Genomic DNA, 25,897 nt, shown 5'->3' with positions numbered 1-25,897 from the left:
CCTGACATGTTAATTCTGTTCCACAGACAAAAAACCTCTGAGAGATATAAGGAAGGTGCTTTGAAGCAAGCAATACAACTTCTACTGAAACGACCACATGATCACTAGAATATCTGTTAATTTTAACATGGGCTATTTTAGCACAATGTGAAGATTACTAGACTGAGTTAATGCCCTTACAAAGAGAAATTCTACCATCTTAGTTAAGCCACTCAAAGTAGCAACAGCACAAGCTCCTTAACTGTAAAGTAGAGATAAAGGCACAAAATTAAACTTAGCTGAAAAACGTGCAAGAATTTGACTAGCAGTGATGCATTTTATGCATTCCAAGCACTACAGAGAAAAACAAGAAATTCTGATTCTTATAATAAAAGACTGAGTTTCTTGAAAACATCGGTAAATATGTTTGGGCAACTAATGTGAAAGAAAAAATAAAAGGAAGGAAGAAAAGAAAGAAAGGAGGAAGAAAAGAAAGAAAGGAGGAAGGAAAGAAAGAAGGAAGGGAGGAAAGGAGGCAGGGAGGGAAAGAAAGGAAGGAAAAAAACTGATGTTCTTGGGTGGAGGTAAGTAGACAGTCAACATAGTCAACAACTTCACACATTCTTTGGCCTTGCTATTCAAATTTTGGTCTAGCACCATCACCTGGGAACTTGTTCAAAATGCACATTGAACAAGCCCAGCCTCCGACCCACTGTATCTGCATTTTAACAAGATCCACAGATGATCCAGAGGCAGGATTCTTGGCTATTTGTATTGTTACAGAAAGAAAGCAAAATCTGATAATGACTTTAGGTATCACTTATCATTTTCAATACCAGACTTTATCTTGTGGCCTTTGGCTAGGGACTGCAGCAATTTCCCTCAATTACAGTTACCTTCTGCCTAGTGTATTTACAGTTCACCACTGAACAACTCAGGGAGGTTAGGGCTGCCCACCCTCTGCACCTGGGAAAGTCAGAATGTGACTTACAGTTGGCTCTCCCTATATGCGGTTTCTCTGTATATAGGGTTCCTTCATGTATTCAACAAACCTCGGATTGCATAGTAATGTAGTACTTATTAGTGAAAAATACCATGGGCAAGTCGACCAGTACAAACCTGTATTCTTCCAGGATCGACTGTACTTAAAAGTTAGGTGGTCTCCAACAAGTGACCAGGTAGTTCATGACTTTATGTTTTTGTGGAGGTTTTTTTTCTGTTTTGTTTTTGCTTAAGAACCAACGTCACACATGAGTGGACACCAGTTTAAAAAAAAAAATTCTCCCACTCACAGATGAAACCCTCATGAATTCTCAAATGGCTGATCTTGGATCAGCCTGCAAACACCACCATTTAAATGTATGTAATATATGAGTAAATATATGTAATATATAATACTAAGTTATTATCACCTATCCTCAATATCACTTGACTTCTAATTGGCTGACCAGCCAGAAAATCAATTAAGGGGCACAGAACAGAAATGGAACCAGGGAAAGCAAATGGGGGAAAGAAAACAGGACAAAAGGCTCAGTTACCACAAAAACATGGCTAATAATTAATAAGTGTGTATTTGTCTCTGAAATTACCAGTTAGCTTTTATTAAGATAATATAGAAATTATGTTGTAGGAGCTCTACTCTTCATGAATTCATTCACTCAGGAAACAAACACTTCCTTCTCTAATAGACTAACATACACCAATCCTACTACATTGTACTATGCAGAAACATGGCAAGACAACATAAAGAAATCTAGTATAAGTTATTTGCATCCTTTCATTCTTTATAAGTTAAGTATGCCTGCAGATTTCTGATGACCAGGCAAGATGGAAGATGAAAAGAAATGGCTTAGAGTCTTATCAAAAACATTATTAAAATGAATGCTTAATTGTTGGTATGACAACCACTTGTAACAGTTCAGTCTGGAGTAAGTACTGTATTTATTGTCAGTTCTTGTAAGAAAATCTAAAATGCAGTAAATTCTCTTAAAAACTTTTTTTTGTTTCTCAGCTCTTACATGAACCTCACATACAACGTTCTTATTTATCTCCAAAAAAAAAAAAAATCATTGGGCTTCCCTGGTGGCGCAGTGGTTGAGAGTCCGCCTGCCGATGCAGGGGACACGGGTCCGTGCCCCGGTCCAGGAAGATTCCACATGCCTCAGAGCGGCTGGGCCCATGAGCCATGGCCACTGAGCCTGCGCGTCCGGAGCCTGTGCTCCGCAACGGGAGAGGCCGCAACAGTGAGAGGCCGCAACAGTGAGAGGCCCGCGTACCGCAAAAAAAAAAAAAAAAAAAAAAAAAAATTCATTATAATTATTTCAACTTGAGTAAATAGTCTATTTTTTCCCATGCTACCCAATGAATGACTTATATCTGTCTATAACCAGGCCTCGACCTTAATTCCCAGGAAACCTGGAACATTTAATGGCTCCAGTCTTTGGGTAAACTTGTACTATTTCTTTTTTTTTTCTTTTTTAACATCTCTATTGGAGTATAATTGCTTTACATAAAGCTAATTTACTTTGTTATACAGCAGAAACTATTTCTTTTTTACCTTTCACAGTACTTAAATTTAATGACCCCCAAAATCCACTACTGCCTAATTTCAATCATGTAGTCCTCATTATTGAAAGTGATTTTACTATTAAATGAACATAAGTCTGATGGCTTCATTAGGAAATCACAATGAGCTTCTACTGTATTGCCTAAGAGTGTTGGAAAACACACACACACAAACACACAATTTCTTTAAAATCTAAAAACCATTTTTTTCTAGAAGAATCCATCACAAACAGAGCTAGAAAAAGTTAGAGAACCATTAAAGACTGAATGTTTGTGTGCCGCCCAAATTCATATGTTGAAATCCTAACCCCAGTGTGATGGCATCAGGAGGTGGAGCCTTTGGGATGTGATTAGGTCAGGAGAGTGGAGCCCTCACAAATAGGATTACTTTCCTTATAAGAAGAGACTGGAGAGAGCTTGCTTCCTCTCTCCCTCTCCTCTCTCTGCCAGGTGCGAATACAAGGAGATGACAGACATCTCCAAACCAGGAAGAGTGTTCTCACCACTGAATCTGTTAGTGCCTTGATCTTGACCTTTCCAGCCTTCAGAACTGTGAGAAATAAATTTCTGCGGTTTAAACCACCCAATCTATGGTACTCTGTTATAGCAGTACAAACTGACCAAAGCAGAAATCAACCAGACAAACCTGACTAGTCACTGGATAGAGGTCCAGGCCACCCATTATTCAGCTAAGATATCTCACACACAGACACACACACACAAACACACACAGAAAATGCCAAGTGACTAGGATTCAGTTAGTTAAAAAAAATAGAGCATAAAATCAACAAAAGTCATACAGCAACCCAAGCTGGCTTTTTGTGGCTTATTCACATTGCTACTATTTCCTAGGATAAAACTGAACCTTAATCAAACAGCAGAGTAAAATAAAATAAAACCACAATGGCATTAATAAATAGAAATTAACGATATATCTATATGAAAAGATTGCCTTGATGACATAAAATTTAAGTGCCTAAAAGTTTAATATTATCATTGTGTTTTCAGCCTGAACTTTGCATTAGTACAAAAATGATTGCTAATAATGTATAATAATCAGTAGCATTACAAGTTTGAGAAATATTTCGTTCAATAAAATGTTTGATTTTTTTTTTAAGCCAAAGAAAAAGTATTCAGACCTAGAGTGAATCACGATGTGATAGAGCCTCAGTTGTATTTAAAAGTGTATATTCTGTTTTAAGCTTTTCCACTACACTTGAGAAAGAGCAACGACAATATTCCCAAATGTCAACACAGATGGAAGTTGAGAGGAACAGCAATGAAATCTAAAATGCAAACCATAACCCAAAAAAGAAGTATTCTTCCTTTCTCATTTTTAACACTATGCTGACTACCTCAAAGAGAGGAAAATTCCCATTTTCTGCCATGTTTGTAAACAGATATCAGCACAATGAATGGGAAAACTTTTATTTCAACTCTGACAAGACATGATATAAAAGCCATTTTTATACACACACAAACGCACACATATATATGATATATACAAATGTATAATACATATTTATAGCATGGCCAGAGTTCTAATTTTATTTTAACCCTAAATCTCTCTATATATATAATTCTAGAATCTCTTGAAAGCCTTCATATTATTATAAATGTTTCAAACTCTACCTCAGTGTAAGCCATTATTGGCTAATGATAAGAGAACAATGGCTTTCTCTTGTATACCTCTGTTTACCAGATTTTCCCCGTTAAAAACCTAAATCCCTCAAGAGTATTTCCTTTTTACAGAATTCAGAACCAAAAGCAGCTTCAAGAGCCTCAGGTTAGAATGCTGTCTTACCTCAAGCAAAAATCAAGCCTAATTCATGATCATTTGGGAAGGCAATCCAGGTAATTTGTTTCATTCACTGTTAAGATACTACCTTAAAAAGGAATTTGCTGCCTATTAAATGAAACTGAATATCTTTTATTTATCTGTAAAAGTAAAACAATCTCTTATTCTAGCGTGAATACTGTTGTTCAAGAAAATTCTGTGGATGACTTTAAAAGCTCAGGTGGAAAGTTAGAATTCTATTCATTAAGAAAGCGAAGTCTGGCTTACAATCTAGAAAACTAAAACAGATTTGAAAAAAAACAAGGTATGTCATCTCCTTAGTATAAAAATGAAATACTTTTGTGAACCACAGTAAAATCAACAAATAGAAGGCACTGGCATCTCAGCATTGCTATGCAGTAAACACACAAAAAAAGACATTCCTAGCACATTCATATAGAATGTTAACAGTGAAGGTGAATGAAGCCAGCAAGGATAGAAATTACTAGTGGCCTGGCTGGAAAAGCATGCTGGGCCTGAGGCAAAAGAAGTTTTTTAAATAGGAGAGTGTTTTGAAATAGAAAGCATGTTAAACAGAATTGCCCGAGGACTGCTAGGAAATGTAAAATTATGCTAGCTGCATTGGGAACAGCAACCTGATAAAAGCACAATGCACAAATTACAATCTTCTTCACAAGTAGTATTAGACACAAGAAAGGTTAAGCTGTATGTGAGAAAGGTTTTGCCCACCACAGGCCACTACATGATAGAAGAATTACTTTCAAACATTTCTAGAGACCCTCCAACAACTATGGTAATAAATATTTCTATATTTCTAATATCACAGAACAAGCTGGACTAGACTCCCAGTCAATATCTATTTCCAAAGCACCCTTTGAGTGCAAACCTCTACTCTAAGCTCTATGGAAAACACTGAAAGACAATAATGTGTTCCATAAATATATTCTTCTCTTCTTAAATTCAAAATCCAGCATCCCAGGGATGCTGGGTGAGTCAGCATGTTCTGAGCAGCTACAGTGTGGAAAACACAAGACTGGAGTGAGAAGGAAAAGAGTATTCCACAAGAAGAATCTGACTGACCACTCACGAGGGCAAATACTTTAATAAACAGTAATGTTTTTGCTATTATTATAAGGGTAACTGTTAAGTATTCAAAGTGAGTAGGTGCAAAATGAATGAAAAGTATAAATGCTGAAGAAACTATCATTTAGAGGAAATTAAAGCAAGTCGTGAAGAAAAGGGCATAAAACACAAAACATATATGTGTTCGTGCACACACACACCCACTCACAATACTGTCATTAGTTTGAAGAACAATCCTTCCAACCCTCCTCCTTTATAAGCAGAGAGCAACTCAGGAATAATGCAAGTCATAATGAGTCACTACACATAAGCAAGATTCTTGGGACAAGGAAATTAGGAACAGCTGTAACTTGGGCTGAGTCAGTGAGGTTGGCATATCCCAAAAGGTCTAGGACTATCAGAGCATAGACCAGCCACCTGATTTCAGTTACTGTATCAAGAAAGACTAGATTTACTTTGGCTGACACAGGCTCTTGTTTTGTTTTATGTTTGTTTGTGCTGCTTGTCATGGGACAGAAGTAATGCATTTAGCATATGAAAATATGACACAAATAAGAATCACCTAAACAAATAGGGCAAGGTGGACAAGCCATGCCAAATAATCTGGGGAACGTGGCTACCTAGACACCCCCAGGTTAATTAAGTATGTGGCATATCTCCATATCTACATTTAAGACATCATCCATTTATCTTTTTTCAAGCATAAAAAAAGTCACCAGTCAATAATTTCTGACTCCCTCTCTCAGGCAAAATCAGAATCTGTCCAGGTCTACTTGCTTCTGTAATCATGAACACAGGGCTGACTGTACCTTTCTCCCTCCTTAATCTTCCCCTTCAATGTCTTTATGGGTCATGCCACCTCTTACCATAAAAGCTCCTCTTTGAAATATACAATCTAAGGCTGCACTCTCTAATACGGTAGCCACTAGCCACGTGGTTACTGAGCACTTGAAATATGGCTAGTCCCAAATGAGATGTGCTGTAAATGCAAAATACACATCAGATTCCAAAGACTTAGTATGAAAAACAAATGTAAAATATCTCAGTAATTTTTTAATGCTGAAACAGCAATATTTTGCATACACTGGATTAAATAGTATATATTACAAAAAATAATTTTATCTGTTTCTTTTTACCTTTTTTAATGTGGCAAATAGAAAATTTTTAATTACATATATGGCTCATATTATATTTCTAGTGGATAATGATGATCTAGGTGAGACATTTAGTGGGGGGTCAGGTGGAGCCATTCAGTGTTCATTTGCATTTCTGCAATCTTCCTGACTGGGTGATACTCATCAGAATGTCCCCCTGACTCATTCAGGAATAGGTATCCTTAGCTTACGCAGGAACTGCCTCATTGCCTCAAAAAATAGTCCACAATCCCTTCCAAAAGGAGCTTATCTGCTATAAAGAAACATACCGATATGTTATCAAATATGATTTATAAACTATTTTAGAGGGTTCAGTTCTTACAAAATGTGGCAATTCTTACACAAGAACATTTTGTAAATGAACCATTTTTGCAAATAAACTTCCACTTAAAAGCAACAAAAAACGTGTCAAATCAAATTATAACTTGTTATGCAGTCATCCCTCAGTATCCACGGGGGATTGGTTCCAGGACTGATGCAGATATTTAAGCCCATGGATGCTCAAGTCCTTTATATAAAATGGCATAGCATGTAATATTTGCATACAACCTACACACATCCTCCTATATACTTTATTTTTTTCTTTGAATTTTATTTTATTTATTTTTTTATATAGCAGGTTCTAATTAGTTATCTGTTTTATACATATTAGTGTATATATGTAAATCCCAATCTCCTAATTCATCCCACCACCACCCCACATCCTCCCATATACTTTAAATCACCTCTAGATTATTTATAATACCTAATACAATGTAAATGTTATGTAAATACTTGTAAATACAATGTAAATGCTACGTAAATAGTTGCTAGTGCAAGGCAAGTTCAAGTTTTGCTTTCTGGAACTTTCTGGAATTTTTTATTCCCGAATATTTTCGAGCCATGGCTGGTTGAATCCTCAGAAGTGGAACCCGAGAATTGGAAGGCCAACTGTAGTTTTAATAAAGATTAATATCTCAGCTATCATATCCTTTGACTCTTTCCAAAAGAGTCTCATAGAATTTGTCCACATTCTTCAAGACTCAGTCTTCCCTTTATAAAGAAATAAGTTTAAGAATTTAAGGCAATTCAAATGAACTCCTTTGTGCTATATACTCCCCTTCCTTAGCAGAATAGACATGCTTTTATCTGTCTTACAATGAATTTTATGCACAAATATCTACTATAATTGTGTTTACTTGTAATCTCCCCAATTAGAGCTCCCATCGAGTAGGAAGCCTATCTTATATTTGTTCTGCTATCACATAGAAAAATGCCTGAGACAAAGAGGATGTCAAAAATTGGTTTGTTAAATAGCAAATTATGCTGACAGCCTGTAACTCAGATGCCCATGTATACCCTGGAACAACATATGTGGAGAATAATTTTTTCTATGTGATCACCTTCTATATATTATCCTAAAGACCCATATGCAACAGTGAAACAGTGAAGATGTAAGAAAAGTAACTTTGATATTAAAATAAAACCACTTTTAGCTAAAATAAGTTAGAAAATCATGTGACCATTAAAAACTTAAATGATATGGTTAACTATACTGGTGTATATGGATTATTATTCTTAAAAAATTAGAATATTTACTTATAACTAATTTGGCCCATTACTAACTCAGTTTCTTTGTTTATAGATCTTTATTGGAATATAATTCCTTCACAATACTGTGTTAGTTTCTGTTGTACAACAAAGTGAATCAGCCATATGCATACATATATCCACGTATCCCCTCCCTCTTGAGCCTCCCTGCCACCCTCCCTATCCCACCACACTAGGTCATCTCAAAGCACCAAGGTGATATCCCTATGCTATGCTGCTACTTCCTACTACCTATTTTACAATCGGTGGTGTATATATGTCGATGCTACTCTCACTTTGCCCCAGCTTCCCCCTCCACATCCCCCATGTCCTCAAGTCCATTCTCTATGTCTATGTCTTCATTCCTGCCCTGGCACTAGGTTCATCAGTACCATTTTTTATTTTTATTTTTTTAGATTCCATATATATGTGTTAGCATATTTGCTTTTCTCTTTCTGACTTACTTTACTCTGTATGACAGATTCTAGGTCCATTCACCTCACTACAAATAATTCAATTTCATTTCTTTTCATGGCTGAGTAATATTCCATTGTATATATGTGCCACATCTGCTTTATCTATTCATCTGTCAATGGATATTTAGGTTGGTTCCATGTTCTGGCTATTGTAAATAGTGCTGCAATGAACATTGGGGTACATGTCTCTTTTTGAATTATGGTTTTCTCAGGGTATATGCCCAGTAGTGGGATTGCTGGGTCATATAGTAGTTATATTTTTAGTTTTTAAGGAACCTCCATACTGTTCTCCATAGTGGCGGTAACAATTTACATTCCCATCAACAGTGCAGGAGGGTTCCCTTTTCACCACACCCTTTCCAGCACTTATTGTTTCAAGATTTTTAGAAAATGCCCACTCTAACTGGTGTGAGGTGATACCTCCTCATTGTAGTTTTTTTTTTCTCGGTACGCGGGCCTCTCACTGTTGTGGCCTCTCCCGTTGCAGAGCACAGGCTCCGGACACACAGGCTCAGCGGCCATGGCTCATGGGCCCAGCCACTCCACGGCATGTGGGATCTTCCCGGACTGGGGCACGAACCCGTGTCCCCTGCATCGGCAGGCGGACTCTCAACCACTGCGCCACCAGGGAAGCCCCTCATTGTAGTTTTGATTTGCATTTCTCTAATAATTAGTGATGCTGAGCATCCTTTCATGTGCCTCTTGCCCATGTGTAAGTCTTCTTTGGAGAGATGTCTATTTAGGTCTTCTGCCCATTTTTTAATTGAATTGTTTGTTTTTTCTTATTTTTCTTACTGTTTTTTAACATCTTTATTGGAGTATAATTGCTTTACAATGGTGTGTTAGTTTCTGCTGTATAACAAAGTGAATCAGCTATACATATACATACATCCCCATATCTCCTCCCTCCAACCCTTCATATCCCACCCCTCTAGGTGGTCAAAAAACACCGAGCTGATCTCCCTGTGCTATGCAGCTGCTTCTCATTAGCTATCTATTTCACATTTGGTAGTGTATATATGTCCATGCCAGTCTCTCACTTCATCCCAGCTTACCCTTCCCACTCCCTATGTCCTCAAGCCCATTCTCTACATCTGCATCTTTATTCCTATTCTGCCCCTAGGTTCTTCAGAACCTTTTTTTTTTTTTTTAAGATTCCATATATATGTGTTAGCATATGGTATTTGTTTTGCTCTTTCTGACTTACTTCACTCTGTATGACAGACTCTAGGTCCACCCACCTCACTACAAATAACTCAATTTCATTTCTCTTTATGGCTGAGTAATATTCCATTGTAAATATGTGCCACATCTTCTTTATCCATTCATCTGTCGATGGACACAGGTTGCTTTCAGGTCCTGGCTATTGTAAATAGAGCTGCAATGAACACTGTAGTACATGACTCTTTTTGAATTATGGTTTTCCCAGGGTATATGCCCAGCAGTAGATTACTGGGTCGTATGGTAGTTATATTTTTAGTTTTTTAAGGAAACAACATACTGTTCTCCATAGTGTCTATATCAATTTACATTCCCACCAACAGGGCAAGAGGGTTCCCATTTCTCCACACCCTCTCCAGCATTTACTGTTTGTAGACTTTTTGATGATGGCCATTCTGATTGGTGTGAGGTGATACCTCATTGTGGTTTTGATTTGCATTTCTCTAATGATTAGTGATGTTGAGCATCCTTTCATGTGTTTGTTGGCAATTTGTACATCTTCTTTGGAGAAATGTCTATTTAGGTCTTCTGCCCATTTTTGGATTGGGTTGTTTGTTTTTTTGATATTGAGCTGCCTGAGCTGCTTGTAAATTTTGGAGATTAATCCTTTGTCAGTTGCTTCATTTGCAAATATTTTCTCCCATTCTGAGCGTTGTCTTGCTTATGGTTTCCTTTGCTGTGCAAAAGACTATAAGTTGCATTAGGTCCCATTTGTTTATTTTTGTTTTTATTTCCATTTCTCTAGGAGGTGGGTCAAAAAGGATCTTGCTGTGATTTATGTCATAGAGTGTTCTGCCTATGTTTTCCTCTACAAGTTTTATAGTGTCTGGCCTTACATTTAGGTCTTTAATCCATTTTGAGTTTATTTTTGTGTATGGTATTAGGGAGTGTTCTAATTTCATTCTTTTACATGTAGCTGTTCAGTTTTCCCAGCACCACTCATTGAACAGGCTGTCTTTTCTCTATTGTATGTTCTTGCCTCCTTTGTCGTAAATTACGTGACCATATGTGTGTGGGTTTATCTCTGGGCTTTCTATACTGTACCACTGATCTATATTACTGCTTTTGTGCCAGTACCATACTGTCTTGATTGCTGTAGCTTTGTAGTATATAGTTTGAAGTCAGGGAGTCTGATTCCTCCAGCTCCATTTTTCTTTTTCAAGATTGCTTTGGCTGTTTGGGGTCTTTTGTGTTTCCATACGAATTGTAAAATTTTTTGTTCTAAATCTGTGAAGAATGCCACTGGTAGTTTGATAGGGATTGCACTGAATCTGTAGATTGATTTGGGTAGTATAGTCATTTTCACAATATTTATTCTTCCATTCCAAAAACATGGTATATTTCTCCATCTGTTTATGTCACCTTTGATTTCTTTCATCAGTGTTTATAGTTTTCTGAGTACACGTCTTTTACCTCCTTAGGTAGGTTTATCCTTAGGTGTTTTTTTTGTTTTTTTTTTTTTGCGGTATGCGGGCCTCTCACTGCTGTGGCCTCTCCCGTTGCGGAGCGCAGGCTCAGCGGCCATGGCTCATGGGCCCAGCCGCTCCACGGCATGTGGGATCTTCCTGGACCGGGGCATGAACCCGTGTCCCCTGCATCGGCAGGCAGATTCTCAACCACTGTGCCACCAGGGAAGCCCCCTAGGTATTTTATTCTCTATGTTCCAATGGTAAATGGGAGTGTTTCCTTAATTTCTCTTTCTGATTTCTCATTGTTACCATATAGGAATGCCAGAGAGTACAAAATTAATGCACTAACTCAGTTTTGAACTGAAGTTGGGATGATGCCATGCCTTGCTCCTCAAAACATCATCTGGGAAACAGCAGCATCAGCATCACCTGGGAGCTTCTTAAAAATGCAGAATCTCAGACCCAATGCACGTAAAATGATGTTTACATAAATTGGAATAAAAATTGTTATTGTGATGATGATGATGATTTATTATCAGTAGAGTTGTCAGAAGTCTCTTTTGGATGTTTAGGACCTCAGACCCATCATAGCTAGTAATCACTGAAGAATGAACAAGTCCTCAAAAGTTCCACTTTACTTTTCTGTTTAAAGTGGGTAAATTTTCCAAATTTTGCCAAATACATGTACTAACAACTTTCATCTCATAACATCTAACCACTTGTTTGGAAATTGATATGCTCGGATTTCTAATTATTAATAGCACAATGAATCCTGACAAACATCAAAGTAAATATTAAGACTGAAATAAAACCAAAAGCTAATTTCAGTTAGATAAAAAGCAACTAATCTTGGGAAATATTAGCATTACCTTTGTTAAGATTTAAAAAACTCATTTCTACAAATGAGAGTATAACATGAAAAGTTTTTGGAGATTTACCTGTCATTTAAGTCAAGTAAACAGACACACTGAATGAATAAAATATTATTTTTCAAAGCAATATTTTTAATAATGTAGAACTGAAGAATATATGATACTAACAAATGAGTAGGTTCTAAGTAGAAGACATGAAATAAGAAAAACCTTGGAAAGTCAAATTAAAGTTACAAATTCAATCTGTATAGATTAATATCTATATATGTTTAGAATACAAATCAATAAAATAATGCTATAACATGATAAAAATATATAAATTACAAACCAGAAAAACTCTCAAGTAACTACTTGAAAATAAGTTATTGTATCTTTCACAAATATTTTTCTCCAGCTTCCTGAAGTTTGAGAGGCTGCTTTATGATAATAACCAAAAGTTAAAATAAGATCTTAGAAATAAGAAAACTGACAGGTTAATTAGTTCCCACTGCTTTCAATAATCTACAGTATACATAAAAATTGTCATTGTTCATATATTTCAGTGAGACTTGACTAAAGGCTTATTTTTTATTTTGATGAGGTGGCTCCCCAATATAAGTCTGTCATAGTTTATGATCTTTAAAAACAATCAAATATCCTTAGACAATAAAAAAAAAAACCTTCAACTTAAACCTTAAGCAAAAATTAACTCAAAATGGATCATAGACGTATATGTAAAATGTAAAACAATAAAACTTCGAGGAGAAAACATTAGAGGAAATCTTCAGATCCTAGAGCTAGACAAAGAGCTCTTATACATGACAACAAAAGTATAAACCATACCACAAAAAAAATCACTAAATTTCATCAAAATTTAAAACATTTGTTCTATGAAAGACCCTGTTAAGAAGATGAAAAGGCAAGCTACAGACTAGGATAAAATATTTGCAAAACAAATATCTGACAGAGTGGGGCTTCCCTGGTGGTGCAGTGGTTAAGAATCCACCTGCCAATGAAGGGGACACAGGTTCAAGCCCTGCTCCAGGAAGATCCCACATGGTCCAGAGCAACTAAGCCCATGTACAACAACTACTGAGCCTGAGCTCTAGAGCCCGTGAGCCACAGCTACTGAGCCCGTGTGCCACGATTACTGAAACCCGCATGCCTAGAGCCTGTGCTCCACAACAAGAGAAGCCACCGCAATGAGAAGACTGCACACCGCAACGAAGAGTAGCCCCTGCTCGCGGCAACCAGAGAAAAGCCTACACGCAGCAAAGAAGACCCAACACAGCTAAAAAAGACAAAATAAAATAAAATTAATTAATTAATTTCAAAATATATCTGACAAAGGACTTGTATCTAGAATATGTAAAGAAATCTCAAAACTCAAAGGTAAAAAAAAGAAAAATCAATCCAGTTAGAAAATGGACAAAAGACATGAACTGAACATTTCACCAAAGAGGATATAAAGATGTCAAATAACACTGTAAAAGACTTTCAACATAATTAGCTATAAGAAAAATGCAAATTAAAACCACATTGGCTTATCACTACACACTTATTATAACAGCTAACACTTTAAGAAATGTATTACCAAATGCTGGGAAGGATGCAGATAAGATAGATCCCTCATACATTTGGGAATGCAAAATGGTACAGATACCATGAAAAACAGTTTAGCAATTTCATACAAAACTAAACACACATTTGTCATAGGACCCCAAAATTACACTTCTAGGAACTTCTCCCAAAGAAATAACACCTATATATAATAAACATAGCTTCACTGCAATATTTTTAATAGCCAAAAACTGGAAACAATCCAAATGTCCTTCAACAGGTGAATGGATAAACTGTGGCACATCCATTCAATGGAATAGTATTCAGTAACAAAAAGGAATGAACTATTGATATATGCAATTTGAATAGATCTCAAAGGCATATACTGAGTGAAAAAAAAAAAAAAGCCAATCCATGCTGGAGAGGGTGTAGAGAAAAGGGAACCCTCCTATACTGTTGGCAGGAATGTAAACTGGTACAGCCATTATGGAGAACAGTATGCAGATTCCTTAAAAAACTAAAAATAGAGCTACTATATGATCCAGCAATCCCACTCCTGGGCATATAACCAGAGAAAACCATAATTTGAAAAGATACATGCACCCCAATGTTCACTGCAGCACTATTTACAATAGCCAGGACATGGAAGCAACCTAAATGTCCATCAACAAAGGAATGGATAAAGAACATGTGGTACATATATACAGTGGAATATTACTCAGTCATAAAAAAGAACGAAATAATGCCATTTGCAACAACATGGATGGACCTAGAGATTATCATACTAAGTGAAGTCAGAAAGAGAAAGACAGATATCATATGATAGCACTTGTATGTGGAATCTTAAAAAAGGGTATACATGAACTTATCTACAAAACAGCAATAGAGTGACAGATGTAGAAAATAAACTTATGGTTACCGGGTTGGTGGGGGGGGCAGGTTGTGTGTGGTAAGGGGGAGAGGGATAAATTGGGAGATTGGGATTCACACAAACACACTACTATGTATAAAATAGGTAACTAGTAAGGACCTACTGTATAGCACATGGAATTCAGTACTCTGCAATAGCCTATATGGGGAAGAATCTAAAACAGAGTGGATATATGTATATGTATAACAGATTCACTTTGCTGTACACCTGAAACTAACACAACATTGTAAATCAACTATACCCCAATAAATTTTTTTTAAAAGCCAATCTTCAAAGATTACATATTCGCTGATTTAATTTATATAACATTCAAAAAATGAAAAAATATTATAGAAATGTAAAACAGATCAGTAATTCCCAGAGTTTAGGGATAGAGGGAGTGGGAATAGTATAAGTATAAAGGAATTCCTTTGTGGTGATGGAATGGTTCTGTATCTTCACTGTAGTGGCAGTTACATTAATATATACTTGTGATAAAACTGCAAAGAAGTGCAAGGAAAGACTGTTGAAAATTGAATAAGGTCTGCAGAGTGTATCAATGTCAATTTCCTGGTTTTGAAACTGCCCTACAGTTAAGCAAGATATTACCACTGGGGCAAGCTTGGCTAATAGTACAGGGGCGTTCTCTGTACTATTTTTGCAACTTCCTGTAGTTTATAATTATTTCAAAATAATTTTTTAAATCTAGTCTAACACAATTTGCAATTCTCTAAATTCACTATATTTTTTAATGTCCTCTAAAGGTACCTTAAATCTGCTACAACCAAACTTCAGTTTTGATAACACTCTTGTTTCTCTGTATTTCCTGCTTATGTGTTGAATTTGTGAGTAGAGGTTTCCCTAATACTGCATGGATAGCAGATAGTTTTCAGTAAAAGGCATTTTAGGGAACTGAACAAAAAGAGATCCATTCACTTCACTACGCTGCTGTGCTTCACTAGCAAGCACAACTTGCACAACCAAAAGAGCACTGCCAACTGAAATGGTCAAGGGGATGGAAGACTCCCACATGTAAACAAAAAAATGCACAAATAAGCAAACAAAAATATGAGAGATTGTTAATGCTGAAAAATGAGAACTGGAGGGGGGGAAATGCTTGGAAATGATGAATATGAATTTTTTTGTGAATCTCTAGAATCCTGGAATAATAACTAATCCTCTTGAGAAAAGATTGTAAAACAGTGAAAAAGCAATGGTAACTCACACATTAGTTACTCATGTCCTCCAAACAGTAGCCTAAAATGATCATGAATAATAGACCTATAACCTCTTAGGAAAAAAAGAAACTAATATAACCCCACACACATTATTGATCTATTCTGACATCAAAGAGGAATCATTATGCTGTCTTTACAGTCAAAAGAGGAAAAAAGAGGAATCCCATTCTTCCACAAATTGCTCTTTGGTCTACTGTCAAAGATGAAATACTGGGCTTCTCTGTGATGATAAAATCTTATATTTATATGGTAAGTCTGTAGCAGGTATGTTCTGAAGAACAAAGCTTACACATCTTAATTTTTTAAAAGAATAAAAAAGTATAATGTGAAAGCCCATAAACTTGCATGTAGTTAGGTAACAAAAGACAATTCATGTTCTAAAGACTGAGCATCAACTGTCATCTTTATTTTAGTTCTTTTCTTCTTTCTAACCCCACAAATAAAATATTCTCCAAATAACTTAAAAATAAAGCAGATTTTTTTTTTTCTTTTGCAGTACGCGGGCCTCTCACTGTTGCGGCCTCTCCCGTTGCGGAGCACAGGCTCCGGACGTGCAGGCTCAGCGGCCATGGCTCACGGGCCTATCCGCTCCGTGGCATGTGGGATCTTCCCGGATCGGGGCACGAACCCGTGTCCCCTGCATCGGCAGGCGGACTCTCAACCACTGCGCCACCAGGGAAGCCCAGCAGATCATTTTTGAATGAGCCCAAGAGAACATGAAAAAGATTAGTAGTAACTGAAAAACTCATTTCCTTTCAAAACTTCCTATTTTTAAGAGTAAAATATCTATGAAATTAAAAAAAGAAGACAGAGGTGCTCCCCAAATCGTTGGGCCAGGGGGCTGAAGCGAAACCAGACAGGCTCATTTTGGACTAGAGCAAGCAAAAGTGTCTGTATTTGTCCCAAGAAAAGAATCCAGAGAAATACAAAAATCCAGAAATACAAGGTAGAGCAAAGTGAAAGCCATGCCCCAGAGTTTGGTGATACTGAGGGATGTGGCTGAAGACTTCTCTCAGAAGTGGAAATGCCTGGATTCTGCTCAGAAAGATTTGTACACAGCTATGATATTGGGGAACTACAACATGGTATCACTGGGACTTTTTATCTTTAGCCAGACATTGTCGCCTCATTGGAGCAAAGGAAAGAGCCCAGGCAAGCTGTGACAGATGAGACAAAAAGGCATTTCTCAGGAAGATACGCGTACAACTGAAAGCCTTGATTATGCAGGCTCACTTTCAGCTAAGGATGGCCATGCCATGGGACAGCTCTGATGAAAAATTTGTAAACTTAAAGAATGAGATGGAGTTTACAAGTAAGCTAATTTATGCTTGGCTAAAATGGACATAGTGAGTTAGCTTGTACTCCTACTAGGAAGACAGATATGGGCCCTAGATATGCCCAGCCATTTTCTAAACGTTAGAATCAAGACCATATGTTAAGGATAGTAGAACCAAAAGATAAATGATGAGTCAATGCTAAGGCCCAAACCACTTACCCCCACTTTCTTTGTGAGAAATACAAACCTCTATTTCCATAACTCACAGTTTGCGGGATTTTCCGTTCTTTGAGGGTATGTTCGGTTTCTGTTACGTACACCTAAACGCGTAACTGATTTTGTTTTGTTTTGTTTTGTTTTGTTTTTGCTGTACGCAGGCCTCTCACTGTTGCGGCCTCTCCCGCTGCGGAGCACAGGCTCCGGACGCGCAGGCCCAGCGGCCACGGCTCACGGGCCCAGCCGCTCCGCGGCATTCGGGATCCTCCCGGACAAGGGCATGAACCTGCGTCCCCTGCATCGGCAGGCAGACTCTCAACCACTGCGCCACCAGGGAAGCCCTGATTATCACATTTTAGATTACAGACCTAGAGCACATACCCAGAAACTGTTTAATTGTAATTTATCCTTCAATGGATCTACTAAAATACACATGAGTATTCCGTTCCTTTGTTTTATGTGTCTCATTGCAAATTCAGACATACTGAAAAGAACTGAAATCATCAAATAAAAAAAGAGAGGATAAAAAAGACAAGGCAAGACATGGGATTTAAATTTTTTTTCTTATTAATAGACCATAAGTTCAGACTCCACTAGATAATTCTTTCATTTGTAAACTTCTAAGCTGCTATTATGTATTTTTTCTTCTTATTTTCAAAGTCATTCCTGCTATTAGTAAACTCGGTATGACCATTCCTCCAAGCAGCCAGAGTTCAGGAGGAAGAAAATCCCTGCAGCTGTTTGATGTCCAAGAACATGAACACTTAGCAGTCAGATGAAAGAAGAGAAAAGACAGAAACGGAAGATCAAGAGAAGAGTGATTTGGGGTTTCTGCAGGGTAGCATTTACCTCTCTCAATAAAGGGAGCTTTGTGCTCATTACGTCCCAGAATTCATCTTGCCTTCAGCTTGTAGTAAACTGGCAACTGCCTTATCATTTCCTATCCAAATTAAAGATCAAAATTGAAACATATTCTTTTCTTTCTCCACTAGATTATGATTAAAATTACCACCTCCTCACCTCATTCACACAAATGCACTACTAGGAAAGAGAAGGAACCCCTTAAAGTAAAGATGCTGTTAAGCAGCAAAATGAAGAGTTGTGGGGAATTTCCAGTCAGGTTATTTATCTGATGGTTTATTTCAGGATACAGGATTAAAGAAGCGATATCTTTACATATATTCCTCATCCTCAAGAAACCCCTATAAGGTGGGTCCAATCCATATTTTTCAAAAAAAGAAACTGAAGTTCACAGAGGTTGACTAAGTTGCCCTCAAATTCGAAGCTGTTTAGCATTTACGACAGCTAAAATTCAAGCTTCATCTTGCTCTTGTGCTTTGCAACATGGACACTCAGCCATATGTTTTTGTTTTTTTTTTTCCATTTCACATATGAAGAAGCTAAACTTAGGATCTCAGCTATTATCTTTTAAACATCAAAAATCGATCAGGTAAGTCACCATAACTTAATGTCAATTGTATAATAAATTAATGAATGTAGATTGTATAACAACGTGTGTTTAATGTGGAATTTTGCCTTCTGTTGATGTACTAGGTTCTTGCTACCCTAAACACAAAACAGAACAGGGGCTGCTCTTGGATCTTGAGCACAAAAAAAAAAAAAAAAAAAAGACCTGGATTCTAAACAGTAGTGAGTATCTACTGATGAGTGGACATCACTACATGAAGAGAATCTACTCTTCTGTAAAACAGTAAAGTTACTTTAGAATGAAAGGTAGCTGAGAGCAGCAATTCTCTCCACTGAAAACCCTTTCATATTTTCCTTTAATATCTATAAATGTATAATTGAAGTTTTACACATGCTTTTAAATAGCAGCAGCATGATATGCTTATCAATCTAAAACGATAGCACATTTCACAGGGTCTGTGTTATCATCTCACTGACTAACTAGGGCCAGCCTGGTGGGAGCTGAACTGAATCCTCTAAGAAGTTACCACACACAGTCATTTCTCAGGAGATGGTGCAGCAGGCACCAGAGCCTAAACTAAACCAAATGCTCCATGGAGTCATTTTAAGGCAGTTTGAAAATGAGAAGAGGTCACAGCCTCTTGCCCATCACTGTAAAGAATTCAGGAGTGACTCTGGAGTTAGTACAGACCTCAGCTGCAAGGCGCAAAGGAATCTGCTACTAGTACAGAAGAGCAGGCCAGGTATGACTTATAATTTTTGGATTCTTCTTTGCCTTCTAGAATCATTGACATTTGACTTTCTTCAGAGCCTACAACTTGGCCAGGCACTGAGAGAAAAGTGCACCATTCAACTACAATATAAAATTTCTGCACCACGAGAATCAGTTTTTGGTGTGGTTGCTATTACATGAAATCTAAACATTCTAATTCTAATTAGATACCAGTGTAAAAGCTATTTTCATTTCTAACAAAATAGAGATATTCACTGTAATTGTGATACTTAACACACTTGAGCTCACAAAAACCTGTCTTCCTATTCTTGAGCATGCAATTTGACCTGAGGCTCTCTTCAAACTGAATATTCCTTCAGTGATTAAACCCTTAGTCTCTGTGGAATATGGAAATATCTAATTAATAACAAATTTCTTTATTTTCTCTGGTTATTTTTAGCTTTTTCCTTGAACATACACTCCCCTACCCGAGACTGCCACACATAACTCCTGACAACTACTGCTTCTTCTCCTTCTGTCCATCCTAGTATTCCTAACATTTTTAGCTTAAGGAGAGCTTACCTGAGACTTACTGGTGTAGAAAAGAGAAAAACAAAAGTCAAAAGACATTCATTCAGTCATCTATTCATTCAAACACTGTACCATTTCCTGTAGGCCAGGTACAGTTTTACAGACTGAGAATATAACAGTGAGCAAACAACACAGACAATGTGCCTACCCCTAGGAGCAAGTAACCTAGTGGGAGATACAAAAGAGCAGAAAGACAACTACATGATTATTGATGATCACCCTTACAATACAGGTTTTCAAGGTGGTGGGTAAGAGGTGCGAAGAAGGTGTGAGGATGGGAAGAACCCAGGGAAGGCATTTAATATATCTCTAGGCTGTGTCCTGAAGTACGTACAAGCACTAACAAGACAGAAGCAAAGTATGCATCAAGCAGAAGAAATAACATGTACAAAAGCCATAGCTGGACCCATGGCTAGACCAAAACAGGTGGCATCCAAGACTGGAAAATATTCTGGCATACTTCAAATTGATCTTCTTTAAACATTTGGTAAAGATCTATTTTATGGGGTAGAGAAAAATTATTTTCTATTAATAAAAATTAAATATAGAAATGGGTTCCCTTTTTAATTCATTTCTACTAAGCCAAAAGCATCATTCTTCTGGTAAAGATCAGAAAATGTTTCTAGTTCTTGACCTCTCCTGCCTTTTACTCAGTGATCCTTCTAGACTCCTTACTTCTCACAAGCCTACACAAAATAAAAAATGAAAATCTTCAATATTTAAGAAAGGACTACATGTGTAGAATAGGTATCATGTTTCCAATTTATTCTAGTGATATTTTAGTGCCCCTTATAGAATAGCCCCCAGACATCCTGGCTACCTCTTTACACTTAGCCCCCTTCTGATTAGGTGGTACAGAGTGAGAAGGACAATCCAAAGATGAGGCTAAAAAGGTAGACAGGAACCAGATAATACAGAGTTTTGTAGGTCACAAGAAAGAGACTACACTGTACCTTAAAAGCCATGGAATTGTTGAGAAGATTTGAAAAGGGAGAACTGTGAGGCTGTTTTTATAAACCAGGCTAGAGATGCTAGCAACTTGAATAGCAGAAGAGCAGTAGGAATGCAGTGTGGCATATACTTGAAAAGTAGTTAGGAGCTACTACTGACTAGACTTAGAGATAAAAAGAAGGGGAGAGGAGTAATTAAGGATAAGTCTTAAGTTTTAGGCTTGAGTAGTTGGTAGAGGAGGATAACACACACTGAGATAAGGTATAAAAGGACAATCAGGCTTGGGATGAAAAACCCTAAGTTCAGTTTTATACACATTGAGTTTTATACTTACAGTACATCAAAATGCAGATATTTATAAATAAGACCAGGAGACTAAGACCAGGGGAGATTTAGGGTGAAGATAGATGTGGGCAGCCTCAGTACATAGATGGAATTCATGCGATGGATGAGAATACTTAGGGACAGTATGTGTATAAAACAGAAATACATAAAGGAACCTAGGGAAGAGCCCTGAGAATCTCTTATATTAATGGTCTGAAAGAGGCTGAGGAGAAACCACCAGAGATAATGGAAGAAAAGCAAGAGTACACATCATGGCTTCAAGGATCTAATAAGTGGTCCAAAATGTCCAATGCTAGAAGTAAAGAGAAAGAAAGAGGTATTCACTCAATTACCAAGAAGTCATTTTTTGTGAATTTGCTGAAACAGTTTTATTAAAGAAAGATTAATCCCAGCTGCAGCAAGCCATGTGAACAACTCATCACAACCAAATCTCGGATTCTTCATCTGTAAAACAGGAAAAACAAAAATACCCACCCTTCCTACCTTGTAGTTTTGTTATTAGGGTTAAATGAAATACTATAACATATGTAAAAGTTACTATATAAACAGAGGGTATAGACAAGTGTTACTGTAACTGTGTTGTTCATCCTCCTGTTCACAAATGTCAGTTTTCTCTTCCACCCACGTGGTTGATAAGTCACATTTGACTTACACTGGCCAATATGTGTATCAGCATAAGTGGCTGATTGCTAGGCAAAAGCTGTAAGAAATAGTGCCTAGTTCAAAATGTTCTCTGTTCCTTGCCCCTGCCACTGTAGAAGCATGTTTCAAAATGATGACTTCATCAGCCTAGATCCTTGAATGATTGCCATGAGGAGAGCCTGACTCATGCTAACATGTAGCATGGGGACAAATAATGTTTTTTTTAAAACACTACGATGTTGGAATTATGATACAGCAACTAATTGCAGCACAAATAACAGGTGAAAAAAGCAGGAAAGCCAAGAGGAAAATCCTATCCTAGGAGGTAATCAATGAGACATCACAGGGCCTGTCACCCATGCTAATGTCTAATTTTTATTTTATGGCATGGAGTAATTCACTAACCCTCACGCTTGATTCAACATTCCTACAGTTACAGAAAAGGTAAACAAGAACAAAGGTACATAATGGAATTTCTAATGAAGACACAGGGTTTGAGAAAGAATAAGACAGTCCATCAGTGAGAAACCGCCTCCCCTATCACCATTATACTGTTGTTATTTGTACCCTAAATTTTCTTCACGCCTTAGTAAGCATACTTTGCATCTACGTTTGACTGGTTGTATATTTGTGTTAGGCCAAAGACACACTGCCTAAGTGGGTTATTAGAAATGAACAGAAAATAGGAAAAGTAATCAGGACCACACTTAAGGAAGGAGAAATTCTTTTATTCTTCAAATGCTAACAGTAAAAGTTACTGCTGCCAAACGCCAAATTACTATTTGATATGCCTAAAGGGAACATGTGTGCTGGAAAATGGCAATTACTCAGAACCAAGGCCAGAAGTAGAATCCAGGTCAGAGTGAGGCACAAGGACCCACTGGACCAGCCTTTTCATCAAGAACACTGGAGTGCTCCCACTTCTTTATTCTGGCCTTTGTCCCTCTCATTAGTTCTGACAAACCATGAAAGAGGATCAAAACTGCTTCAATCCCAATGGAGCTGAAGTGAATTACATGAAAGAAACACTTAACAAGGGAGGTTTGTCTACTTGTAATCATTTTTTTAAAACAGAGAGGGGAGAAACGGAGACAAAACACTTCCACAACTCTGCTTTTAGAAATGTCTTACGTGTCATTTTACAAAGCATCCAAGTAAATTAGTGCCATCAAAAAAGTTGGATCACCATCTTTTGCTCTAAAATTTTTTACTATTTCTAAATCAAATCCAATCCTGAACAATGAAGATTATACACTAAATTTCTTTGAAAGCACATACTGTAAACACTGAAGGCAATTTCACAAGGCTGCTCCCCGAATGACTTACATAAAGGCCCAACATCTGATTAATTTAGCAACAGCTCAAGGTGACTCCTTTGAGGACCCATGCATTAGGATATACAAGCTCTGGAATGAAGTGTTGTTTTCAACTTTGTGTCCCTTACTTTTTGTTCCTAAAGGACCCTTAATAAACAGTTGCTGAATTGAGTACAGGTAATAAGTGGCAATGCCAGGTCATGAACCTAAGACTTTTATTTTCCCAAACTCCAAATCAACCGTGTTTCATTACCCCCAATGCTGCTTCTTGCCAAGTAACTACTAGAAGTTTTCTATTACTTGAAACTGTGACTAGGTATTCTGTTGCCATGGTAATTTTCAAGTGGCTCTGCTAAAAGGGCAGAAACCATTAAATCACAATGTGCTTATCTCACAAATATAACTACTATAACTAGCATAACAACTATTTTAGTCTTAAAAATTATACCTTTTAAGTTCAGCTGACTACTGCAATTATTATCCTAGCAACTTCAGCATGATAGGAGACAAGCTAAAAGTAAAGCATACTAAGTGGGCCTCTAGAAGTCTGGCTTTCCTCGCCTTTCTCCAGCTTCAGGATGGCAATGCCAAACACGGGCTAGTACTCGTCAATGATGACCCAAGGGGTAAAAAACAAAGACCAAGATAAGCTTAATCTTCTCTGAGACGGAGAATATTAACAAAGAAAGAAAAGCTGCCTGAAAGAATCCTATATAAAATCACAGTATTTGCTATAAAATAAGCGAGAAGGCTTTAAAAACGCAATTACACAGGTGAGGTGTTATGCACACGCTAATTCACAGGACCACTCTGGTCCGTGTAAGGGGCAGAAAACCTGAAGTGCAGTTGCCTAACTCCGCACCAGCACCTGACGAAACGGGTGCTGACAGCCAAAGCACACACCCAGTGGTGCAAAACTGCCGATTCGAAGGGAGGGGAAAGGGATGAGGAAAGTTTATTCAGCGCTTGGGCCGCTAGTCCGGCGGCAAGAGTTGTCAACCCACAACTCCGGAAGCCATTCAACCCAATTACCGGACTCAACTCTTCGCCCAAGCCCGGAAGTTGCTACCACCAAGGTGCGGGGCGGGGACGGAGCGGGTGGAGCCGGCGAGGGGCGGGGCCCGCACGTCCGAGAGCCAACAGGCGTTCCCAGCCGCAAGCTCGCGGCTGGAAGGCGGGCTGCTGGGTTCTGTGGAGGAGAGGGTGGGGTGGGCAGTGGGGTGGGGGGCGGGGGTAGTCGGGGGACAGCACCAAGGTGGGGCTGTACCTGCGCTGGAAGTCCGGAGCGAAGGGCTTCAGGTACGGGTCTATCTCTAGAAGTCGGGCTAGTTCGGGCACGTCCGCTAAGGCAGCGGCCAGCGCCTCCTCAGAGTATTCGGACCGAGCCTCCCGAGCCGGGTGACCCGCCGGAGTCGCCATCTTCCGCCGCAGCCCGAGTAGCTGAGGCCCGAGAGGGTCGAGTGGAGGGGGAGCGGGAGCTCTAGCCGGGAGGACGCCCAGGCGAGCCGAGGCAAGCCGCGGGAGGGCCAGTCCCTTTATATCCGGAGAGGACGGCCGCCTGTCCCCCTTCTCCCCCCCGCCGGCAGGGAGGAGCAGGACCCGGAGTGATCCCCGGACGCACGTCCCGAGAGGGGAGGAGGCACCAGGCCTCTCCGCCTACTCACGCGGCTCGCATAGGGAGGCCGCGGAGACCTGCCCCTTCCTCCGCCCGCGTCTCTGCCCCGGTGCCCAGGGCACCCTAGGAGGCGGTCCTGAGCGGACCTCGCTCAGCCTTGACCTCTCTTACCCTGACCCATTCTTGGCTGCGGAGAACCGCCGTGCCACTCCCCAACCCCCCCAGCTTTTCTTTCTTTGAACAAGTCTCACTGGCGGCATGCCCTTCAAATGGATATATGGTTTTCTTGGAAGGGACTTGACTTCTCTAAGTTCTGAGAGAATTGTGTAATCGTCCCAGAAATACTCTGGTGTTCTGGTGTTATTCTCTGGCTTACCAACGACTGAGAATTGGAATTATGAAAACTTTTACCATTCCCCATAACCTCAGAAAGAAAGAAAAAGTCCCTTTTGCCTTTTAAAATAATTGCTGTAAACAAACTTTTCAACAATTAAACTATTCTTAATGAGACAAACGGTACAGGGAAGAGCATTAGAATTCAGCTGTGCCACTTACTAATGAAGTGATAAGGCCTAAGAATGGGGGTCGCTAAGTAGTCTACCACACTTGGAGCTTACTTATATTCTTTCATTCCCATTAACTGACGGGTTTCTAGCTCACAGATCCTTTTTTAAGAGTACAGAATTGTGCACCGAGACAATTGGACCCAGCAACGCAGGAGTTTCCAAGCTACTTTGTACTTAGAAACTGGAGAGGCTTGGAGTATATCTGTCCCAGTTAAGTTCGAGGTGTGGACAGTCCAAGGGGCTATGGAGAAGGACGTGTTGATCAGTCATGGACCTTGAATTTTAAAATGTTCAAAACGTTTTTTGTGAAGGAGTTAATAAGGACTTCATGAAAGATATCTAGGAACAGAGGACCTCAAAGTGAAAGAGTGGAGGACTTGGAAAACCTTCAGAAAGGCATGTCTTATTTCCCATAAAGATGACAAC

General features: G+C 38.5%; 1 protein-coding gene across 1 annotated transcript in view; it reads right to left on the bottom strand.

Moving 5' to 3' along the window:
- The window catches only part of GBE1 (1,4-alpha-glucan branching enzyme 1), a 297,826-nt gene extending 272,833 nt beyond the window's left edge, over nt 1-24,993 (bottom strand). Inside the window, exon 1 of the mRNA XM_032630067.1 lies at nt 24,558-24,993. Coding sequence (XP_032485958.1) covers nt 24,558-24,709 — 152 coding nt within the window. The 5' untranslated portion in view covers nt 24,710-24,993. The remainder of the gene's footprint in view (nt 1-24,557) is intronic.
- Nucleotides 24,994-25,897: the final 904 nt, after the last annotated feature.

This window comes from Phocoena sinus, chromosome 4 (assembly GCF_008692025.1).
Source record: "Phocoena sinus isolate mPhoSin1 chromosome 4, mPhoSin1.pri, whole genome shotgun sequence".
In the NCBI taxonomy this organism is placed as follows: Eukaryota; Metazoa; Chordata; class Mammalia; order Artiodactyla; family Phocoenidae; genus Phocoena; species Phocoena sinus.
Note: the sequence above shows the minus strand (reverse complement) of the source record. Positions and strands in the feature narration are given on the sequence as shown.